This window comes from Zosterops lateralis (genome assembly GCF_965231275.1).
Source record: "Zosterops lateralis genome assembly, chromosome: 1".
Lineage (NCBI taxonomy): Eukaryota > Metazoa > Chordata > Aves > Passeriformes > Zosteropidae > Zosterops > Zosterops lateralis.
This window is the reverse complement of record NC_139762.1, coordinates 17841120-17861894: the sequence shown is the minus strand read 5'-3', so window position 1 is coordinate 17861894 and position 20775 is coordinate 17841120. Positions and strand designations below refer to the sequence as shown.

The following is a 20775-nucleotide window of genomic DNA, read 5'->3' as shown; positions in this document are numbered from 1 at the left end:
TAAATCTTGTTATTTCTCAGAACGTTCCTCGAAATTCAACCTTGCCAATTTGCTTATTAAATGAAAACAAAATTTATTTTTATTGACTACCGTATAGAGATTTTTTAAAAATAAACGGGAGAAGGCTTTGTTCAAAATCTGTGCATGGGGTCATAAAACGAAGTAAACTTTTACATTTCTCCATTCCCAGATCTTCTGCCGACATGCAATGGAGAAATAACTACTATGTCTTTCCTACAAGACGTTGTGGACATTTTACTTCAGTATGTGGTGAAAAGTTTTGATAGATCAACAAAAGTTATTGATTTCCATTATCCAAATGAGCTGCTCCAGGAATATAACTGGGAACTGGCAGACCAGCCACAGACATTGGAAGAAATTTTATTGAACTGCAGAACAACTCTGAAGTATGCAATTAAAACAGGTAATAGCAATGCTTATTTTCTACCCAGTATGGTCTCATCCATTGATTAAAGGTGTCATTTCAATTTAGCTTGAAACGTTAAAGATTGAAGTAGCAACTGCATTTTGTCACCTCCAAGCAATTTCTAGCAGAGACAGAAATCGTTTTCCAAAATGATAAAACACTGGAGCAGCTCCATCTCTGTAGCTGTCAGTGCAGCCTCGCACACCCTTTCCGGTGTAAAATTAATGCGTCTGTGCCGGAGTTGCCGAGTGTGCCACCGAGCTGACTTTGCGCCACCTTCGCCACTTTCTGCTGTTCCTTTCCATGCGTTTCCCGTGGATGCCCGGCGGTGGCCTCTCGCTCCCCGCAGAGCGGGATGAGGCGGGCGCGGGGCACAGGGGACTCCCTGCACGGGGCCAGCGGGACCAGCCCGTTTAACAGCCGAAATCGCGGTAGACGGCCTGTGAATTCGAGCTCTGCGCAGCCATTTGCCGCGTCTTTCCCTTCACCTGCAGGATATAAAATAAAAAGAGAATTTAGCAGATCCTTACACAGAAATATCGAGGATTTTGTTTCAACTTTAGGCTCAAGCAATAAAACCAAAGTCCGATTTATTTTAACAGCCATTTGTTGTTTTTCACTGGGGAAAGCAGGGATGGGTTGACTCCTGCCTGCTTGGGCTCCCCCGTTAGTCGTGCCCCCCTGTGGGCTTCGTGGGGGGAAGGCAGCGTGGGGCTCGCCCAGGCGTGGGGAAGCGCCCGGCTCTGCACCGGGGCCACCTTAAATAAACTGCGGCGGAGCAGGCAGAAAGCGGAGCCGCAATTAGGCTGTCATTGAGAAATAATAGGGAGTCCGGGGAGCTCTTAGTGGGAATTTGAATTACTGAGAAATTGCTTAAAAATAAATGTGAAGCAATTACTGAAAGAGACAAAAGGCTGATTTGTGACTAGAGGTTGAGTGGAAAACAAAAAAAAAATCTCAGGTTTTGAAAAGAGAACAGAACAGACCGATCCCGGTAAAAAGATTGTGAGGGGTCTGTGCAATCCTCCTCGTTTAGGGGTGGAAATGACCATCCGCATGTTTTGATGCAGGGGTCGGGTGCTGTTACGATATTGGTAAAATATTGGATTAAATAGTTAGGTAAATGATTTCCAGAGGAACAAAGTCGATCAGTGCAGTGATAGGTGCAATGTGTCTGGATAGACAGGGCATAGGAGACATGTTTGCACAGAATGACTTAGAATGTGGGATCTGTGATTCTGGGGAAGAAAAAAAAAAAAAAAAAAAAAAAAAGGGTTTCTTAGGTGGTTTTCATTACCTGTTTTTTGTTATAGCCTGTTTTCACATAATAGACCTATTTAATTTTGTGCACCCAAAAAAGACACTTTAAAACAATGTTATCATTTCTCTTCTTCTCTGTAAATATTGGAGACTTTCCTATCTTGGCATTTTATAATTTGTTTCAATGGAGATAATGTTTTTGAAATCTGGAAACGGCTGGTGAGGGGCGGGGGGGGGGTGTTGTGAAATGTGGCTGTGTGGCGGGGCTCAGCCCAGGGGGTGCAGAGCCACCTCGCTTGGCTGCTGCTGCTCCTCAGCACCCTGGGGTGACAGCCCAGCCTGGGAGGGGGTTCACCAAATGCGTGGGGTTTACACCTCGAGCCGTCGGCATGCGCTTCGGAGTAAAACACTGCAATTACCCTCAGAGGAAGGACAGTCTGGTGCGGTTTCTGGCGGCGGCGTCTGCCTCCACTCCTGCCGCAGAAGCCCCCCGGACACAGCCCCTCCTGGGCCGCATTTTGCTGCAGGGGCCGGGGAGGCTGGTTGAAAAATAAATTGTATTGCATAGATTAGCCTCACAGCTGGATACCCAGGTCAAGGGATTCGACGAGGCAGATGGCTGATTTTCCAGCCGAGGGGCAGGTGTGGGTTGCTCCCAGGTGTTGTCTGCATGCCACGGGTCACTGGGGTGCCCGGGGAAGCCACACTTTCTGCCCTCTTAGCAACAGACACGGAATTCTTGCTGAGAGGATGTAAAAGGCAGTGACTGCAAATGCAGGGAAAGATGGGTGTGAAACTCAGTTACTGTGTGCTGTACAATTGAAAATGGACAGGGGAATTAAAATAGGAGCTTTTTAAAATGGCTTGGAAACTCCAGGAAAGGTGCGAGGAGCTGGTTCTGGCCCAGCCTTGCTGCCTGGCAGGCTGTGGTGCTGGTCATGCACGCAGGGAGGCTGCAGGCACGGCCAGACCCGGTGCTGCCAGCCGTGCCTTTGTCCGTGCTGTCTGGCAGTGCCCAGCCTTGCTCGTCGCTTCCCTCTGGGCGCTGTGGAGGCCGAGTGTTCACGCTGGGCGTGCCCGTGCCTCAAACCAGTGCAGATGGGGATGTGTTTGAGAGTGTGTGTGGGGCAGAGGCACGCCCTCAGTAGGGAAAGCCAGGCCTCGGGTGTCCCTCTGCCTTGGCCCTGGTTCTTGGCCAGCATCTCCCGATTTACTGTGTGATATCTGTGAATACATTGTGTATTGCTAAACAAACCGTTAAGTAATAATCTCCTATTTTCACCTCGACCAGTTCTTCACCCTGCCACAGTCTCTTTTCCAGTACTTTGTTCAGAATCAGCTTCAACAAAGGATGTGTATTTCAGGCAGAGGCACCTGGGTAGAGATTTTTGGGTACCTCTCACAAACTCTTCTTACCTGGCCAGTGCAGCCTGTATTCTAAGCAAAGAATCCATTTTCCATGGCCATCTAGCCAAGGAAAGAGAGCTTGCTCACGTATTGAGGTGTCGCATGGACAGACAAACCCCTGCAGCTGGACAGGGGTCAGGCTGGGGCAGTACATTCGCTGCCCTCCGTGTTACAGCCGTGCTGCAGAACAGAAGGCCACAGAGTGCAGGGGGCTGTGTCACAGGTGTGGGTGCTGGGGGTTCTCCCAGCAACACAGCTGCTGCTCTCTCTATCCTGACATCTCTCCATGCAGCGCTGCTCCCTCCACCTCCCTCCACCTCCCTGCTCCAGGGTAGGGCTGCCTGACCCTGCGTGTGCCTGGGCCCGTTCCTGCGGCGGCTCCCAAAGCAGGTGGTGTGCTGGGAGGTTGACTTGAAGAAACAAGCAGTGACAACAGGGCTGTCGCCTGGGGCTGAGCGTGGGGCTGACAGAGAACTGCTGAGACACTGCAGCTGCAGATACAAATTCTGCTATTCCCCAGCTTTTCAGTGTGGATTTATTTCCAAAACAGGAATTTCTGTAACCTTCTTTGAGTCTTCCTGTAGCCCATATCCACTAAAGGCTTTTAGCTCCTAATTTTCTTTCAGATTGCTTTCAGATGAATTTTTTTCATCCACCTGTGATATGGAACCTAAGCTATAAATATGGAAATCTTCAAAATCCCTCCATCAGGGGAGGTGCAGTTCTCTGCAGGCAGAGACCTTGGAGTAGGATGGCTGAGGCTGTGGTGGTGGTGATGGGATGCACATATGTCTTAGGTCCACCAGCCCCACTCAGGAGTGTGAAGAGCTGGGAGCAAGATCCAGTTCATTCTGCTGGATCTGAGCATCATTCCTCAGTGCTCAGGGGCTGTGGCTGCCTGTCTTTGGCAGCACAGACCAGGGAAAGGTGGCAATTCCTGTCAGTGAGAGGGGGAAGCTGTGTGCAAAATGCCATCAGGCTGGATTGTAATAGCATAGGGCTGGACTCAGGTTAAGGGCACAGGCAAGTGGAATTTGCACATGTGTCCCCTGCCCCATATCCTCAGCTCTGGTCTGCCTGCTCAGCTTGATTACTCTGCCTTTGTGTGCTGCAGTGTGGGAGCCGGGGAGCAATTCCCTGTGCTGCTCTGCCAGCCATGTGTCCACGCCTGATAAGAGGCCACAGGAGACTGAAGATAAGTTTTTTCTCAGTGCTGGGTCTGCATTTCCTCAATCATCTTGCTCTATCTTTTGTTTTCTCTGATGGCAATAACAGTACATCGTCGAAGGGTCAGGACAGGTGTTTTCCATACAGAGGCTGCCTTCCTTTGAGTTGGATGGCATTCATATAATTGTGGACCATCCATAATTTGTACCAGTAATTATGCCACTTATCAGGGGCTTGTGGGAAGGGACTAGTAAAAATGGAATTTTAATGCTTCCTGTGTTTAATGGCTCTAGGCGCATTTTTAAGGAAAATCTCTAGGAGGATTTTAGAAAAAAAAAAACAGGAGCCAATTAGATTAACAGAGTAAAGAGTCTATCAGCTCACTGAATATAGTCCTGTGCATCATTCTGCTGTGGCAGCAGTGCTGGTTTTCATGGCATTTCATTAAAATCACAATTGCAAGTAGCCAGGCTATTTGTAATTGCACTCTGACAGTGAAGAAATGACAAGGACCACCACCTTCCCTGCCATCTTTGTACAATCATCAGCCATTGAGTCATGTGCAAAGCAGTCACCAAAATACTCCATTTTCTCATTTCGCCCTGTCTATTACAATCATTAGCCATTCATCACTGATGTTATATGTCCTGGCAAGCTTTTCAGATGGTGTCTCATGTGTGCCTTTCAAACCTAGTCAGGCAAAACCATATCCAGTGACAACATGTGACACACTAACGGGAGCAAACAGCTATTTTTGTGAGGCAGCAATGTGCTAATTTTCAAGGCATATTGAAAGGATAATAGGGAATGTGTGGAATTCATTATTCTGTGTTGAGTATAATTACTCTGGTTTTACTGACTTTGGAATGAAAAAGAAGAGAAATTATCATGCCTTTTTCAAGAAATCTATTTACTGCCATTTGATTTGTTTCATACCTTGAAAGCGCTTCCTTTTCTATAGAATTATGGAGGTAAATATACTGTTTAGCACTGAATAGTTTCATTCAGAGTCATCAGCCTTTTGATAACATTTTCCATCTTATGCAGGGCACCCTAGATATTTTAATCAACTTTCAACTGGATTGGACATGGTTGGATTGGCAGCAGACTGGCTGACATCAGCAGCAAATACTAATATGTAAGTAGAAGGTTTTTTATTTAATATAATTTCACAGTTATGCTCTAAAATACTAGTTTCTGTATCTAAGTAAAAGAATAATTTTATGTTAAAATTGCTGGAGAAAAAATTATCTGCTTTTAAAATGGTTACAACAGTTATTTTTAGAAAGACTTTCAACATTGTCTTGTAGGCTGTCATTTATAAAATTTCATCATCGTCTTATGATGTTGGTTGTGCTATCTCCCAAAAGCACACAAAAAATATATATACAGATTAGCATTTTGCATGCATAAATATGTAAAATGAAAGGGATGCTGAGTGAGCAGTTGCATCCCTCATTCATAGAGGAGTTATGTACAATCCATACCTAGAGCTGGCAAAGCTATTGCTTTCTGTAAGAGAGAGATGTAGAATTTAAAGTGTGGGGATTTTTTTCAGTTTGGGATTAGGAAGCATTTTTGTGTACTTGCTTAGCTTCATGCACTGTCTGGCTGTTATGAATAGGATTGCTGACATGTGCCTCCAGACATGCACATGGGTTTGTGCAGGCCAAGGGCTCTGCCCAGCATCTCTTGGATATATAAAGGGCAAAGCCTTGAACCTGGGAGAGGTGGGCAAGATTTTATTCACTGAAGTGGATGGAAACGGATTCTCAAGCTCTCCCTGCATTTCTCCTTCTGGACATGAGATGTAAAATCAGAAGGAAGACTGTGGCAAGTATTGTGAAACAGAACTCTACCCAGTATAAGATATATTTTGGCTATAATGTAATGTAATATTGGAAAAAGATGTTCTACTGTTGTAGATGACAGCATTAAATATGGACATTACTACGTTTCAGGTTCACCTATGAAATTGCTCCAGTGTTTGTACTTTTGGAATATGTCACACTAAGGAAAATGAGAGAGATGGTTGGCTGGCCAGGGGGCTGTGGCGATGGGATATTTTCACCTGGTACATAACATTTCAAGCTTTCTCTATTTTTCAGACTGTGGTATATGACATCCCCTGTAGCTAAAGAGTAAATATAATTAAATATGCATGTTTGAGAGGACACTTGCTAGTAAACACCAGTGGCCTCTTTGAGATAAAGTGTTGCATGTTTATGAATTTCAGGGATGTGATTATGAGGGTCTGTTTGAGCAAATTGCACTGCATGATGAGCAGCTGTAATGGCACATGGGAAACATAATGAGAAGAGACATTTGCCTTGCAGTTTTGCTTTGCCCCCACTTATGGATTCCATGAAATAGAAAGGCTGCTGTGTTAGGAACGGAGGGAAGAAACACAACAAAGCTCTGCATCACCACAGGGGACACTGGAGCAAACAGGGAAAGACATAGCATCCCTTCCAACATTAGTAGAGTCAGTAACACCCTGCCAGCATTAGAGCATTCTGTTAGCTTTCCATGTGAAGCTGACCTGTTTTTCTCAGTGAGGTACTTGGGTGGATAGTTAATCTGAGTACTTAAAGGCTTAGAAACCTGGTTTCTTCAGAACAAGTCAATAGGGGGAAAAAGTTAGTGTAGAGAAATCATTAATAAACATTGTTAAGACTTCTTAATTTTTTTAATCATTCCACATATTCTTTTGATTTATACTCTTTGTCACCTCTTCTCTAACTCTGTAATTTCATTGCACAAAAATTTTGGCCTGTCTATCTTTAAAAATTGCAAAATACTGAAATAATTTACGCTGGGTATAATATCTTGGCTTGTCAAAAGAGAATAGACCGTTAGCTGTTGAAGATGGAGCCTTTCTGGAAGGAAAGTTAGTTGACCTAATGGTGAAAGAAAGAGTGCAGTCTTGAGTAGAGGTAAGGCCTCACTGATAACAACCTAGGACATTCGGCTCTTTGAGGCCATGAAGGTCAGGCAAGGCTCATCTTCTCACATCTGAATGCACAAATGGGAAGTGGTGTGGGAGTTTTATTCTGGCCCTTCCCACAGATGTCGAGAAATAGGTGAGAAGAATTGACATTGCTTTTTCATGAGAGCAATGGAAAAGCACTTAAAAAGCACCGAGAGCAAAAGCTCTGACAGCTTTTATTGTGGTGCTTAGAGATCCCCCTGAAAACGTTGGCCTCCATCACACTGGCATCTAAGTGTGTATCATGAGCCCAGGACCAAAGTGAAAGTTTTTGGAAACTGAACAGTGATTGGTTACCAACCCTGAGCTGACTCAGTACAGCCACTGTTGGTTCCTCACCTTCCCACTGGGCTGATCAGCGACCTGCAGGGTGAGAGAAGAGCAATAGCAAAGCTGTCCAGCCAGCTCTGGAGGGCAGAGCAGCAGGCTCTGGGCATGGCAGCAGGCTGAGTGAAAGGCTCAGGTGTGTGTGCCAGGTCTGCCCGAGTCTGGCAAACTCAGCTAGAGATAGTGTGAGTCAGGAAGGGTGTGTGCCTCAGGAGGAGCTGCCAGCCCTGTGGGGCGGCGGAAGGTGCTGCCTGGCAAGGGACCAGGGTATTGCTGGTGTGTGGGAGCTCACTTCATCAAGCTGAAACCTGTGTGGGGACCTGCTCTCTGGCAGGCATGTACCTGCCCTGGCATTTGCAGGGCTGCTCCCTCTTATTCTTTCTTTCTCTACAATTTCTGGTTTGTGCCAAGGTGTCTCTTTATAATTTTCTCTCTTAAGGCAGCAATACTCAGTGTGCAGATTATGCTTTTTTTAGGCAATAATCAAAATCATTTCTGCGCTGTCTTCTTACTTCATGGCTTTAGTTGAAGACCTTACTGTTGCAAAGAAAAGGTTCTTTCTTTCTGCATTCTCTGGAATGAAATATACATTATCAATACATGTGAAGCATAAAAGCCTGACTACTTTCTCCAAATTCTATAGGTGTGTTTTGTTAGCTGCAATTAACTGTGAACACAACTATGAAATTAAAAGCAGAATGCAGGTTTATTAATACGCTTAAGGTTATATGAATAATTAATACTAATAGGAAACCCTGGTATTGAAGAAACTTAACATTTCAGTCTTGATTCTTTTGACACTAAGCCAGTTACTTTGGACAAGATAGGCCAAATTGCTTCAACTTGTTTCGGTCACCTAAATCATCAGTAGCAGCTCTTGCATGACATCTGCATTTTTTAGGGACAGGTACCTGAGCATTTCCTCTTAATCTCTCCATTTCTTGTTTTGTCATTTCAAAGCGAGATGTAGAAATACATTCATACCTCTCAAGATACTTGAAAGGGGAAGAAAAACCCGAGTGTGTACTGACCCATATGCCACCAATGCCATTTTTCTGTGGCATTTTCCCTTGGATGCACAGGAGGGCCAGTGAGGTCAGGGAAGGCCCACAGCAGGGCAGCCTCACTGCAAGAGCAGATCTAGGATTCTGATTAGAAATGAAGGGCACAGCTTGTGTGGGCTGTGGAACAGTATATATCTCCAGTGAGGTTAAAACAAATCTCACAAGTTCAAAACAATGTTAAATTTGCCAGCACAGATACCCAACAGTGCTTCCTTCATCTGCTCAAAGGGTGGATTTTATCTCACTTTGGCTGTCCAAGCATTGGGTGTCTACCCTGGGCTAGTGACCGCAGCTCCTGTGTATTCGAGGGAGAGTGGGGGATGTCTGCAGGGCAAGTTCCACCTACCACAGACATCTGCCATAGGATGAGCTGAACCATCCTCTGGAGGTGCACATCTTGTGCTCTTCAGTTCATTTTTAGATGGATGAAGGTTGAAATAGTTGAACTCTACCTCACCAGCATTTCAACCTGTTAATTTAAAACTTTTGCTTTATTTAAATATATGCGCATAAACATGGATATATAAATCAATCTCTGTGTGTGTGTGTGTGTGTGTGTGTGTATACACACAGAGAGATATATATAGGATAAACCTGTTGGATTTCATGTATATGTCTGTCTGTGTGTGTGCATACAAATGTAAAAGTTCTCAGCTTCTGCCTCAGGTACTGCATTATATTCCCATTGTGCTCATGCAGCATTAATGTAAAACCAAACATTGCTCCACTGCAGACACAGAGACTCAGTTTTTAAAAAAATCTCAAAAAGAAAGAACAGACCACTGCAGAGCTATAGATCTGATACCCATCTTGAAGTGGATTAAACAGCCATCTTGAAATGGCTATTTTAAGTGAATGTATGCCAGTGATTTTAAGGCAAGTGTTAGGGACATTTAACCTTTTCCCCTTGTTCTCATCAGAGGACAATTAAAATTAAAAATATTTTTTAGAATGACCCATTTTCCCTTCTCTTCCCTCCTCCAACTCCAGTTATCCAGAAGATAGTGGCTGTTGGGTCTCAGTGGGTGGGTTTGCTCAAACCTGGGTCATGAAACACCATCCTGATTTAGGAAGGGAGAGCACAGATTAAGTGGCACTTGGAAATCCCTTAGGAAGTTGCCTTGTAAGAACATTTGCTTAGGAGATGGAATAGAGTGGGGATTATGTGTTGATAACACATGGAAGGCTAAGACTGGGGACTGAAGGAGAGATAGTAGTTAGAATGAGGATGAAAGGAAGTGCCAGTCATTTTTTGCAGTGGTACTTTTTGAATAAGTTGTTATTTGTGTGTGGTAGGTCCTGTTATTACACAACCCAGCTGTGAGGAGCATCAGGAAAAAGAATTTGTGTTTCTGCCATGAGTCAGAGACATTAGCATTGGCATTAGAAAAACTATAGCAAGACTTGTTTGTTCTGAAATGATATTACAATGAATAGAAAAAGTAACAGTATATTACTGTGGACTCCAGGTGGTGCCATATCTAACATGTATGCTATGTTGATTGCACGTTTCAAGATGTTCCCAGAAGTTAAAGAAAAAGGAATGGCAGCTATTCCCAGACTGGTTGCCTTCACATCAGAACATGTATGTGTTTCTGTTTTTTCTTATCTGTTACATCTGCTTGTATGAATTTATGATGAAGAAAATAGCTGAACAGGAATTTGTTGACAACTGTCTTCATTTCTGTTATTCCTTCACTGGGAATAAAAACATGGGAAGAGGCTGGCTTTTTGATATATAGAGGGATGATCTCTGCACTTCTCTGTGGCTGAAATCCAGGCAGAGCAGTCTCTACAAACCACTTCCAATTCTTTGCTCTCACTTGTGTCTATCTATATAAATGTTGATGTGAGTGGTAAGGACCACATCAAACGAGGTGAGATCACAATTGGGCTTCAGCACTTTCTTCCAGGAATGTCATCTGTTTGGGTCACTCTGGGGCAACAGAAAATCCTTTTGAGTCAAAATCTTTCCATCTGAAACCACTCCTGCTGTTATTTAATGAGAAGGTGATAACATACATGAAGACAGTCATATCGCAGTGCTGTGTGTGCGTACAGCAGAGCAGCTCCAGTATTTGTTGGACACCTGGGCTTTGCTGTGACTTTCTGCCTGTGAGCAAAAGCTTCAGTACACAGGGGTTCATCACAGGCACTGCTGGTGCCTGGCAGTGCCAGAGGTGAGGGAAGGTGGGCACAGGAGAAGCAGAAGTCATTCTCATGAGAGAGTTCTTCACTCTTTGTACAGCCATATGGAAGTCTCTGTGCGAGAGAGACTTCCTTATGTTTTTGGCTTTACAACCATTTAAAACTCCTTGCATCTTAGGGCGGAGAATGTGGGTGCAGGAGGAAAGGAAAGAGGAATGGTTATCCCCAGGAAGGGCTGTGAGTTGTTTCGAGGCTTCATTGTCCACTTCTAAATTTCTCTCCAGTTGTGTGGGCTCAGCCAGAAAGAACTCATTTGTGGCTGAGGCTCAGCAGGATACTGTCCATGTTAGATAACAATGCCCTCCTGTAGCTATTTTGACTTACCATAGAACGTGCTTCCATTCTATGCAAGTGTGAAGAACTAAATACCCTAAAAATTGATCACAAAAATGCAGGAGGAAATCTCTCTGAGGATGCCTTTCATAGCAGTAGGGTGGGATGAGATAGAGTACACAGCTGTGGGCTCCACATTGCAGAATTACTGTCCCCATAGCAGTTAAAGAGGACAGTCTGCAGATGAGTAGCAACTTTCCAAGGCTGGATGTACAGCTAGAGATACATTATTCATATGGAAGTAACAAGCGTAAGTCGTGCAAATAAGGTTCAGCATGATTATTTAAAGTAACAAATCCTATTAATCATTAGAGAATTTAATTGTTTTCATAGCGATGGAGTGTTAAACAATGACCCAAATTGTGCTATCAGTCTCAAAATAATGAAATGAGCTTTAATAATTGTGTTTTCATGCCAGGGAAGAAGCAGTTCCCTTAGCAAATTAAACATTCAAATACCAAATATACTAGAAAATTCATAGGACAGCATCTGAAACCCATTACATTTTAAAAGTATCTTGAAATTGCAGTTTTGTCCCATTCTCAATCAGGCTTTATAAAAGGTACATTCTTATCTTCCAGAGAAGTTAAGAAACTGCACTACATGAAGACAGGACCCTTTAACCCTTAATTGCCCAAAGGATATGAGGTCATGGTCTAACCCTCAAAACAGCAGAAGCTGTTGCAGAAATTACAGAGGCCTAGAAGTACAGCGCTTTTTAAGATAGGAAGTGTCATGCAGGACCTGAACAGACACTTAAGATATGCAAATGTAATTTGTCTCATTCATTACATCATGCTGATGATCTGCCTGACCCTCGTTGGCCTGACTGAGGTTTCTCTCTGCCACAGTTGGATGCTCTTGAAAGACAGTGACCGTGGAACAAGCAGACTGTAGAATAATATAACACCCTGATTAGGTAGGGATCCATCAGGATCATCAACTCCAGCTCCTGGCCCTGTGCAGGACACCCCAGGAATCACACCATGTGCCTGACAGCATTGTCCAAAAGCTTCTTGAACTCTGTCAGGCTTGGTGCTGGTGACCACCTCACTGGAGAGCCTGTTACAGTGCTCAGCCACTTTCTAGGTGAAGAACCTATTTCAGATTTTAAACTTAAGCCTCCCTTGACTCAGTTTCGTGCCTTCCCTAGTGGCCTGTCACTGATCACAGGAGTGAAGACATCGGTACCTGCCCCTCTGCCTCCCCTGATGGTGTTGTTGAAGACCACAGAGAGGTCTCTGCTCAGTCACCTCTTCTCCAGGCTGAACAGACCAAGTGGCCTCAGCCATTCCTCATAGGGCTTCCCCTCCAGACCCTTCACCATGCTTGGAGGCTCTCCTTGGACACTCTCTCACAGCTCAATGTCATTTTGGTACTGTGGCAACCAAAACTGCACATAATAAAAAAGGGGAGACTGCCCCGCTGCAGAGCAGAGCAGGACAATCCTCTTCCTTGCCCAGCTGGTGATGCTGTGCCTGATGTCCCTCAGGACAGAGCTGGCCCTCCTGGCTGCCAGGGCACTGCTGTCTCATGTTCAAATGGACCAGGACCACCAGGTCTCTTTCCATAGCACTGCTTTCCAGCATCTCATTCCCCAGTCTCTAGACACAACCAGGGTTGCCCCATCCCAGGTGCAGAATCTGGCACTTGCCCTTGTTGAACTTCATATGGTCAGAGATTACCCAGTCATCTTAATTTATTGAGGTGTCTCTGCAGGCACTCTCTGCCCTTAAGGAAGTCAATAGCTCTCCCCAGTTTAGTGTCATCAGCAAACCTAGCTAGTATCCCTTCCAGTCCTCTGTCTAAGTCATTAATGAAGGTGTTAAGGAGCACAGGGGTGAGGAGAGAGTCCTGTAGGAACCCCAGTTGTGGCAGGTCACCAGCCTCATGTCACCCCATTCACTGTAACCCTTTGTGCCCAACCCATGATCCAGTTGCTCACCCATCGTGTAACTGGGTTGTCCAGCTATGAGCTGGATGCTTTGTGCAGAAGGACACTGAGAGACAGTATCAAAGCTTTGCTGCAGTCCAAAATGGTTACATCTACTGGCTTTCCTGGATCAGCTCAGTGGGTTACCCTCGTAACCAGAAGGAAATTGGGTTTAACAAGCAGGACTTTCCCTCAAGAAGCTGTTCTGGCTCTGACCAATGACTGTGTTGTGCTCCAGGTGTTGTGTTTCAGGACTTCCCAGAATAATCTTTCCTGTGAATTTACCAGCTACTGAAGTGAAACTAACATGGCTATGGTTTCTGGGGTCCTCCTTCTTGCCCTTCTTGGAAATTTGGATGATGTTCCTCAGCTTCCAGTCATCTGGCACCTCTCTAGATTCCCAAGACTACTCAGAAATCACCGAGAGCCTTTGTGATGACTTCCGCCAGCTCTTTGAGAGTTCAGGCCCCATAGATTTGTTGGGATTTAGCTGGAGCAGTAAAACCATGGTACCATTTCCCCATGCTCTGCATGCATGGTGTGATAGTAAACAAAGCTTAAAGTAACTGTATGTGTTTAGAAACTCAGAGATTTTGGTTTTGAAATTTTCAGGCAGAGGCAAAGATTTCAATATCAGCAATTCTCAGCAAAGAATTTCAGTGTCCCAGATGAGACTCTGTTTTCATAACCACCAGTCTAGAGCTTCCTGTACTATAAATGAATGAAGTTGTGTCACAGTTGCCACCACTACTACTGTAATCAGAATCTGTCTCAGTCTGATGCCATGATAGGTTCAGCTGCCAGTGGGGGAGAAGGGAAGGGAAGAGTAATTCACAGCTTTTAAGTAATGACCTCTCTAATTTAGGAGTGCATCATTTTCCGAAATTAGGAACCTCACTCTCTGCATAACCAGTGAAGAGAAGTACCTCTGGAGAGAAACTCAGAGTTTCCAAATTAGAAACCTAAATATTCCTTAATTTAAATGTTCTAAATCACCTTTGGGAGGGCTTCACCTACTTCCATGCACTGACCATAAAGAGCCTCCTCATATACACAACCTACATTTGGTGCCTAAAATGGGTCATGTGATTATTCCAACTATGCACATTCCCAGACAGCAAATCTTCCCCAAGCCACAACTTAGCACACTCTGCTTCTGTTTGTTCCTGTTTCATCAGTGATGGTGAAGTACCCTGCAACTACTTGGGTCAGTTTTCCTCAGGTTTAATTTCACTGAGATGCACTTGCACTCAGGATTTAATTCAGTCCTCTGTATTCATCAGGACATCATCAGTCTTCCTTCATTTGCACTGGTGCAGGAGCAGTGATGTCCTTCAGGGCAGCTGTTCTGGACTGCACATGATGCAAGAGACCTTGACTCAGAGGGGAAAAAGTGATGGATGCCAGTAGTAAAAACCTATTTCAGTCTATCATTTCAAACACAATGAAAAATGGAAAGTGAAGGCCTCCTCCTGTGTTCCAATGTATCAGCTTTAGGCTACTGTAGCTGTTCAGAGGAGTCCATCCCTTTTTCAGCATGGAGAAAGCTGCTGAAAGGGATAGATGCCTTCTCAGAATATTTTAATTGTTCCATTTGTCTATGAGGCAAGACCTGTTAAAATGTAACATTCCCTATTGTTATTTTGACCTGCCCAACCACCACTGTCCTAAAGAGTATCCAATAGTAGCTGGAAATAGCATGGAGCAGGGATTACGCCTAGCAGGCAAAAGGACAGAGTCATGCTGCCCTGAGGAGGAAAAGTGTGCCAAGGGGAAGTTTAGCTGTAGAGAACTAGGTGGGTTCAAGTCACAAAACAGCTTTTGGCTCTTTTCATTGATAGTAGGAAAATAGCTTAATGAGACTTGCAGAATTTCTGTGGACTTGATTAATTAGGGACTGTATGGGCTTAATCCACTGTTCAGAGAATGAAACAAAGGCTGGTCATAATTTCAAAGACAGAAAATATTTCATCTTCTCTGTTCTCCAACCCAGCAAGACTGTTCTCATGTAGCTCTCAACAGCTTTCTTACTTTCTAGAAGCCCCCTAAAAGAAGGAACACCTTGTCAGGTGCTCAGTGAGGGAATAGCAACACTATTCCTTATTATAGGTTTAGAAAACAAAATGCAGAGTTAAGAACTGGCAGGTGATTGAGTCTGATCTGGCAATAAGGGACCTCTTCACCCAGTTAGAGACCACAAAGGACACAGAAGAGGTTCTCCTTGCCTCTGGCATATCCATCTACACTGCTCTTGTGTTGAAACAGCTGCTGCTGAAGACTTCACGAGGAGTGCAGTTCTGGCATGTAGCAACTGAAAGGGGAGTCTGTTGGCTCTGCAGGTATCAGTGTAGGCAGCTGGACACACTTGGAGGGACCTCATCCTCTGGATGAGCACTGGAACAGGAGGCTTGTCTGGGGTGGTGGGGGAGCACCCTCCCAGCAGTAGTGCACTCAGCATCCAGCAGCTAGATCAGAGGAGGCAGTTAGCAATAAATCACCTCTTCAGCTTTGTGCATGCTGCTTTCCCTTTGTGGAGAAGCCCCAGGGAGTGTGTCAAACGATTCCAGTAGCTGTGGGAGAAGAGTGACTTTGGGAATCTTTTATCTGAACAGTTTCAGAAGCCTATTATGAAGCTTCTTGTTGCTGATGCAGAAGGAAATAAAAAAGCGACTTCTGTGTCTGTAGCTTGAAAGACCATTTCACATGGGATATGGAAGATTTTGGGTTGGTTTCTATGTAGAATGAAAAAAAAATCTGATCTCTACTCCACTATTTCTATGATACGTAGTGTTGCCTTCTGTCCCTGCAACTTAGGAGACACTTTGCAGAACTACCAGGAGCAGTCCAAGGGGTGTTGTGTAAGCTGCTGCTTCCAGAGAAAGGTTTGAAGACCCTCAAAGTCCTGTTTTCTATTTGGTAGCATAGGTTACAAATTTGTAGGTTACACTCTGGGCATACGGAGTAAGTAGGAATTAGATTCGTTTCCACCCAAGGAAACTTAAAATCAAACTGATGTATTCTCATGTTTTTTCTTTGCATTACTTTCTGCATAATAACTAGAAAATTATTTTTTATGGCATTTGAAGCCGGGGGAAACAGTGAAAATTTGGTCTTATTTGAGGAACAACTTAATTCAGGTAACACAATTTAAATCAAAGTAAAAGCATTTTCTAGAAAAGTAGTGCTCTACTGCAATCTATCCTAAAGGAGAAAATCATCATTTGAGTCTAATCCTTCATCTGGTCAATACCTTGTGGCTTTTACACTGCCACAGTATTCTTCTGAACCCAGTGCAACATTTCTTATCACATACAGTGCTCCAAAACTATCTGCACTAGAGAAAAAACAAATGAGACTTTATGATTAGAAAAGCAGCATGAAGTGTGTTTCAAAAATGCCAAAGATGTACATACTAGTATGTTCAGAAACATTAGTATCCTCATTTCTCTCCTGATACTAACAAGTAACTTTAAAAACTGAATAGCAAAAGGTAAATGAAAACATAGCAAATATATCTCTCATTACAGTGTATTTAAAATCTAGATAGGACACAGTATGCTCTTTTTGTAGGTAATTGAAGGAGAAGCTGTAGCTTGAAATTAGATGATAAAGATAGGATTCATGTTGCTTAATGTTAATCACCTAAAGTGTAAACATTTAATCTGAGCTAGTCTATACTCTTTTTATGGCCAATAAAAAAACCCCAAGATTTGCAGAAGACAACTCATCTTAAGTCTAAAACAGATGCCAAAGCTTTAGAGATCAGTGTGCCTTCTGGAGGTACCTTTTTCCCCCATTTTTGTGGGAGCCCAAACAAGCCTGGACTAGCCAACATTTTTAGATTATTGAGAGAAACAGCCCAGCCTACACATCCAGGAATTGCACAATGCTTAAAGCTCAGGAGAGGTGAAGAGGAAAGTGTGTTCACCTTCTCTGCTGGTGAATAGATGATGGGATGAGGCTGGGGGTCCAGATCTCCTGGGCACCAGGCTGCCAGTGACTGACCTTGGGCTAGTTTCAGCTGTAGGATGTCTTAATTTGCTCAGCATTTGGGAACTGGTTACTGATAAGCCACCTCCACAAAGCTCATGCCACTCTGGATTTATGTAAGCAAGGAGAAACAGCAAGCTGAAAAAAACAGCCATGCCCTGTGGGGCTCATGGCATTAGGATGGTTCATCGTGACAGCTTCAACCATGCCAGATGATGAGCAAGTAATTTAGCAAGCTATAAAAAATAGAGGCATCTGTATATTGGAGCACTTTAGATAACAATGCTGTACTTTTCAGCATCATAGCATTTTTAATTATTCTAATTCTTCCATCTTCCAGAGGGCCTATTCATTATTGCACATGTAATACATTTACACTGTCTCTGCCTTACAAATCTAACCATGTAAAAATGGCTCTCTGGGGAACAAGTCTATACCTAACAGCATTTGAAATTTTAGATAAAGGAAAAATTCCCCTGCCTCAGAATCACCAATTTGTTTTCTGACCATCAGTACACCCTTAGTCGCTGATATCTGTACCTTTTCTTTCACCATTGAATTTTACCGCATTTCTTTCCATACAAAAATTAGATCCCTCTCTATTGGGGATGTATTTGCAGTATTCCATGCACCCTTTGCAGTGCATGAAGAGAGGGAAGAAGGAAGCCAGGAAGCCAAAGTGACAGCCCATTCCCAGCTGTGTGTCCTCCTCTGTCTGCAACCTCAGGACAGTGGTGAAACTCCCGACATTCCAGCATCTCCAAGCCTGGATTTTCCTTCAGGACTGGCATCAGGCAGCCTGCACCTGTCCTCCCTTTGTTTCCTGGTTCTCCCACCATAAGGCTTCAGATCTGTGTAACACTTACACAGTTGTGCTGTGAAAGATGATGTTCAAGCTCCCTTCTTGGTGTGTCTGACAAGTCTGTAGGCCTGGTATTTGCAAAGGGATCACATTTAATGCCCTTCTTTGTTAGCATAGTTAAATCATCTGTGAATAGTTCTGTCTGACCAGGTTTATTTCTGCAAACCTTTTTATCTCTTTGACCTCTATGGTTTTCTGTATTTACTATTATATTACACAGGCAACCAAACTTTCAGCACCATCACAGGAATATTAAACCAAAGTTTAATACTTACCATTGTGAAAGTTTTCTGTGGTCCTATGACTGTATTTTTTTCTGTTTTGTTTTCATCCTTGGTCTTTCAGAGCCTCTCAAGCACTTGGAGTAATTCCTGTGGTGTTGCCCTAAAACATGAACTCATTACAGCAGTCATATGTCTGTCACTGTATACACAGATTGAGCCATTTCATATTCAGAGTTTGTCTAGAAATTGTAATCGTATTTGCCCTTCTGTGCACAGACTTCTGTATTTCTTCCCAATTTATCCGTAAACCAGTTTTGGTTCCTGACCACTGAATTGCCTTCAGTCTGTAAAAATCCTTCAGGTGACTGAACTATGAGCACTACATTCATTTTTTTTCCCCAGTGCTCTATTAGCAGTGCCATGAGACTTCTTAGCAAGGCAGCTGAGCTTGGCCATATTCCAGTAGATGCCTTTGAGCACATGGGCTTAATTTCCTTCCTCATAGTAGACCATTTAAATCTGTCTTTTCTTTTTTAAGGTACTTTGAACAGTTCTGTTTTCTAGTGAAAAAACAAATTGCAACAGTAAATCTTTTTTAACTAGTGTGGAGTAAGGAGCAAAATTAATGAATGTAATGTCATCGACTGAAACCCCAGTGAAATATTTGTGACTCTTCACTCCTAAATATCTACCTGCATTTATATATGTATGCCACCCAGTAGTTGCACATCAGTCTGTGTAATAAGTGAATGAAAACCAGATTTTTTTTTAAGTGTATGAATTCAATTTTATCTTCATATAAGCACATCAGTGAACTGTCATTATGCTGGCAATATTTTTGCTCTGTTTTCAATTTTTGCGAAGTTCCAAGATACTTTCCTCAACTTGGGAATTTTTTGTAAGCTTCCTCCTGCCAATAGCCATTTCATGGCCTTTACTCTCTACTCTCACAAAGTTGTACTGCTGCCCCATAGGGCTCAGGGAGGTCCACAGTGCTGGGAACAGACTTTCGTACCTTTGATTTTTTGAGGTTTGTGGATTGATCACAATCCAAGCCTTCCTCTACAGTGCGCTTGTGCTGGGGAAAAGCCCATCGAATTTAGTGAAGCTGATGAAACTCACGGAAATGCATTTGTTCAAAAATTCAGTTTTATGAAGTAAATAACATGCCATGAAAAATGTCAGTATGGTGGCTGAGCACTGATGTTCAGTATCTAAATACCTCCTAGCACCTTGTGACTCCTAGCTAGAAAAACAACAGAGCAAACTCCAAGATGAACATATCAGTGACCAGTGGCTTGAATAGGCTGGATGATGTCTGGGTGTTAACCATCTGCAGTGTCTGGAGCACTGGTGGCTGAAGATGCTGTACACTTCCCATTCTCACAGGGGATATCACAGGACTTTGTTCAGAGAGAAGGAGTAGGAACTTCTTCACCTGACGTCATTCAGCACCCACTCCAAACCAGCCACCCTTATGCTGGATGAATCTTTGCCTGGAGGTGCCTGTTCCCCACAGAATGCAGAAGAGCCCTACTTGATGATGCCAGCATGGTTAGGCTACCTGCAAAGAACCGAGTCTAGGAAAGCAGAACACTTAAGCACAGGCACAAATCCCCTGTGGCTCATCTAAGTGATGAGTATGTGTTTCATTTATCATCAGTTCATGTGAGAGTCAGTCCAATATGTGTATGTTTACATTTCAGAGTGTGCTTAGTTCAGAGACTGGGGTGGTTTGCTGTACTAGGACTTCAAAAACTGATTTTACATCTAGGCAACATGTACAGTGGCTGCTCAATACACACTGTTTGTACACTGCAGCCATATCCCACAGGGAAGAGCTGTTACAACCCAGTGCATTTAAGAAATAAATGTCATATTAAAAATATTTACCTAAGGAAGCATTTTCAAATTGTCCATATATCATCAGTGAAACATGACTTAAGAGCAGTCTGAACTTCTTCAAAATCTCTGGATATTGAAGAAATCAGCAGACATTATGAAAACGTTAAGAATTTAAGCTAAAATTGTGAGAATACAGGTGTTTTTAAAAAGGAATTTGTACTGGAAACTCTTAACCATAGCAATCTTAACCACAGCAGTCAAGACTCAATAAAAACTATTCCCTGAGCAATTTTTAAAATATAGAGGGTTTTTACTTCTTCAGTTGGATGTACATGTTGCAGTTCTTCTACTCTTCTTCTTCTTTCATTAAGTTGGTTTAGAATTACTGTAATTTTTAAAGTGTTCATTATATAGAGCCCTTTAGCATGCAGTAAATCTGTGCCCTCATGGCCTTTAAGTGAAGTCCACACGTGTAACCATTGTGGCAGTCTCTTTCCCTACAGCTCTCTGCTCCTTGCAAATACTCCCTTGACAAAGCAGTAGTGATTACTTCTTTTCTTTGTGATCTGCAGACTAGGTCTTCCTTTCTTCTTTAACATTCTGGACATTTAAAAAGCCTTGTTAGGTTTTGATCTTCTTGATCTTTTTTGTAGTGTTATATTCTAAGCTAATGGTACTGTAGTATCTAAAGAATTTACAATTTTTTTTATTGTTTCATCATCTGTAGTTAAAATTACTG

At 43.3% G+C, this 20775-nt stretch overlaps 1 protein-coding gene across 1 annotated transcript in view; it reads left to right on the top strand.

Annotated features, from left to right (window-relative positions):
* The first annotated feature begins 347 nt into the window (after nt 1–347).
* Nucleotides 348–20775, top strand: part of GAD2 (glutamate decarboxylase 2) — a 37621-nt gene continuing 17193 nt past the window's right edge. Inside the window, exons 1-4 of the mRNA XM_083863687.1 lie at nt 348–424; nt 5309–5399; nt 6223–6335; nt 10111–10226. Coding sequence (XP_083719813.1) covers nt 5350–5399; nt 6223–6335; nt 10111–10226 — 279 coding nt within the window. The 5' untranslated portion in view covers nt 348–424; nt 5309–5349. The remainder of the gene's footprint in view (nt 425–5308; nt 5400–6222; nt 6336–10110; nt 10227–20775) is intronic.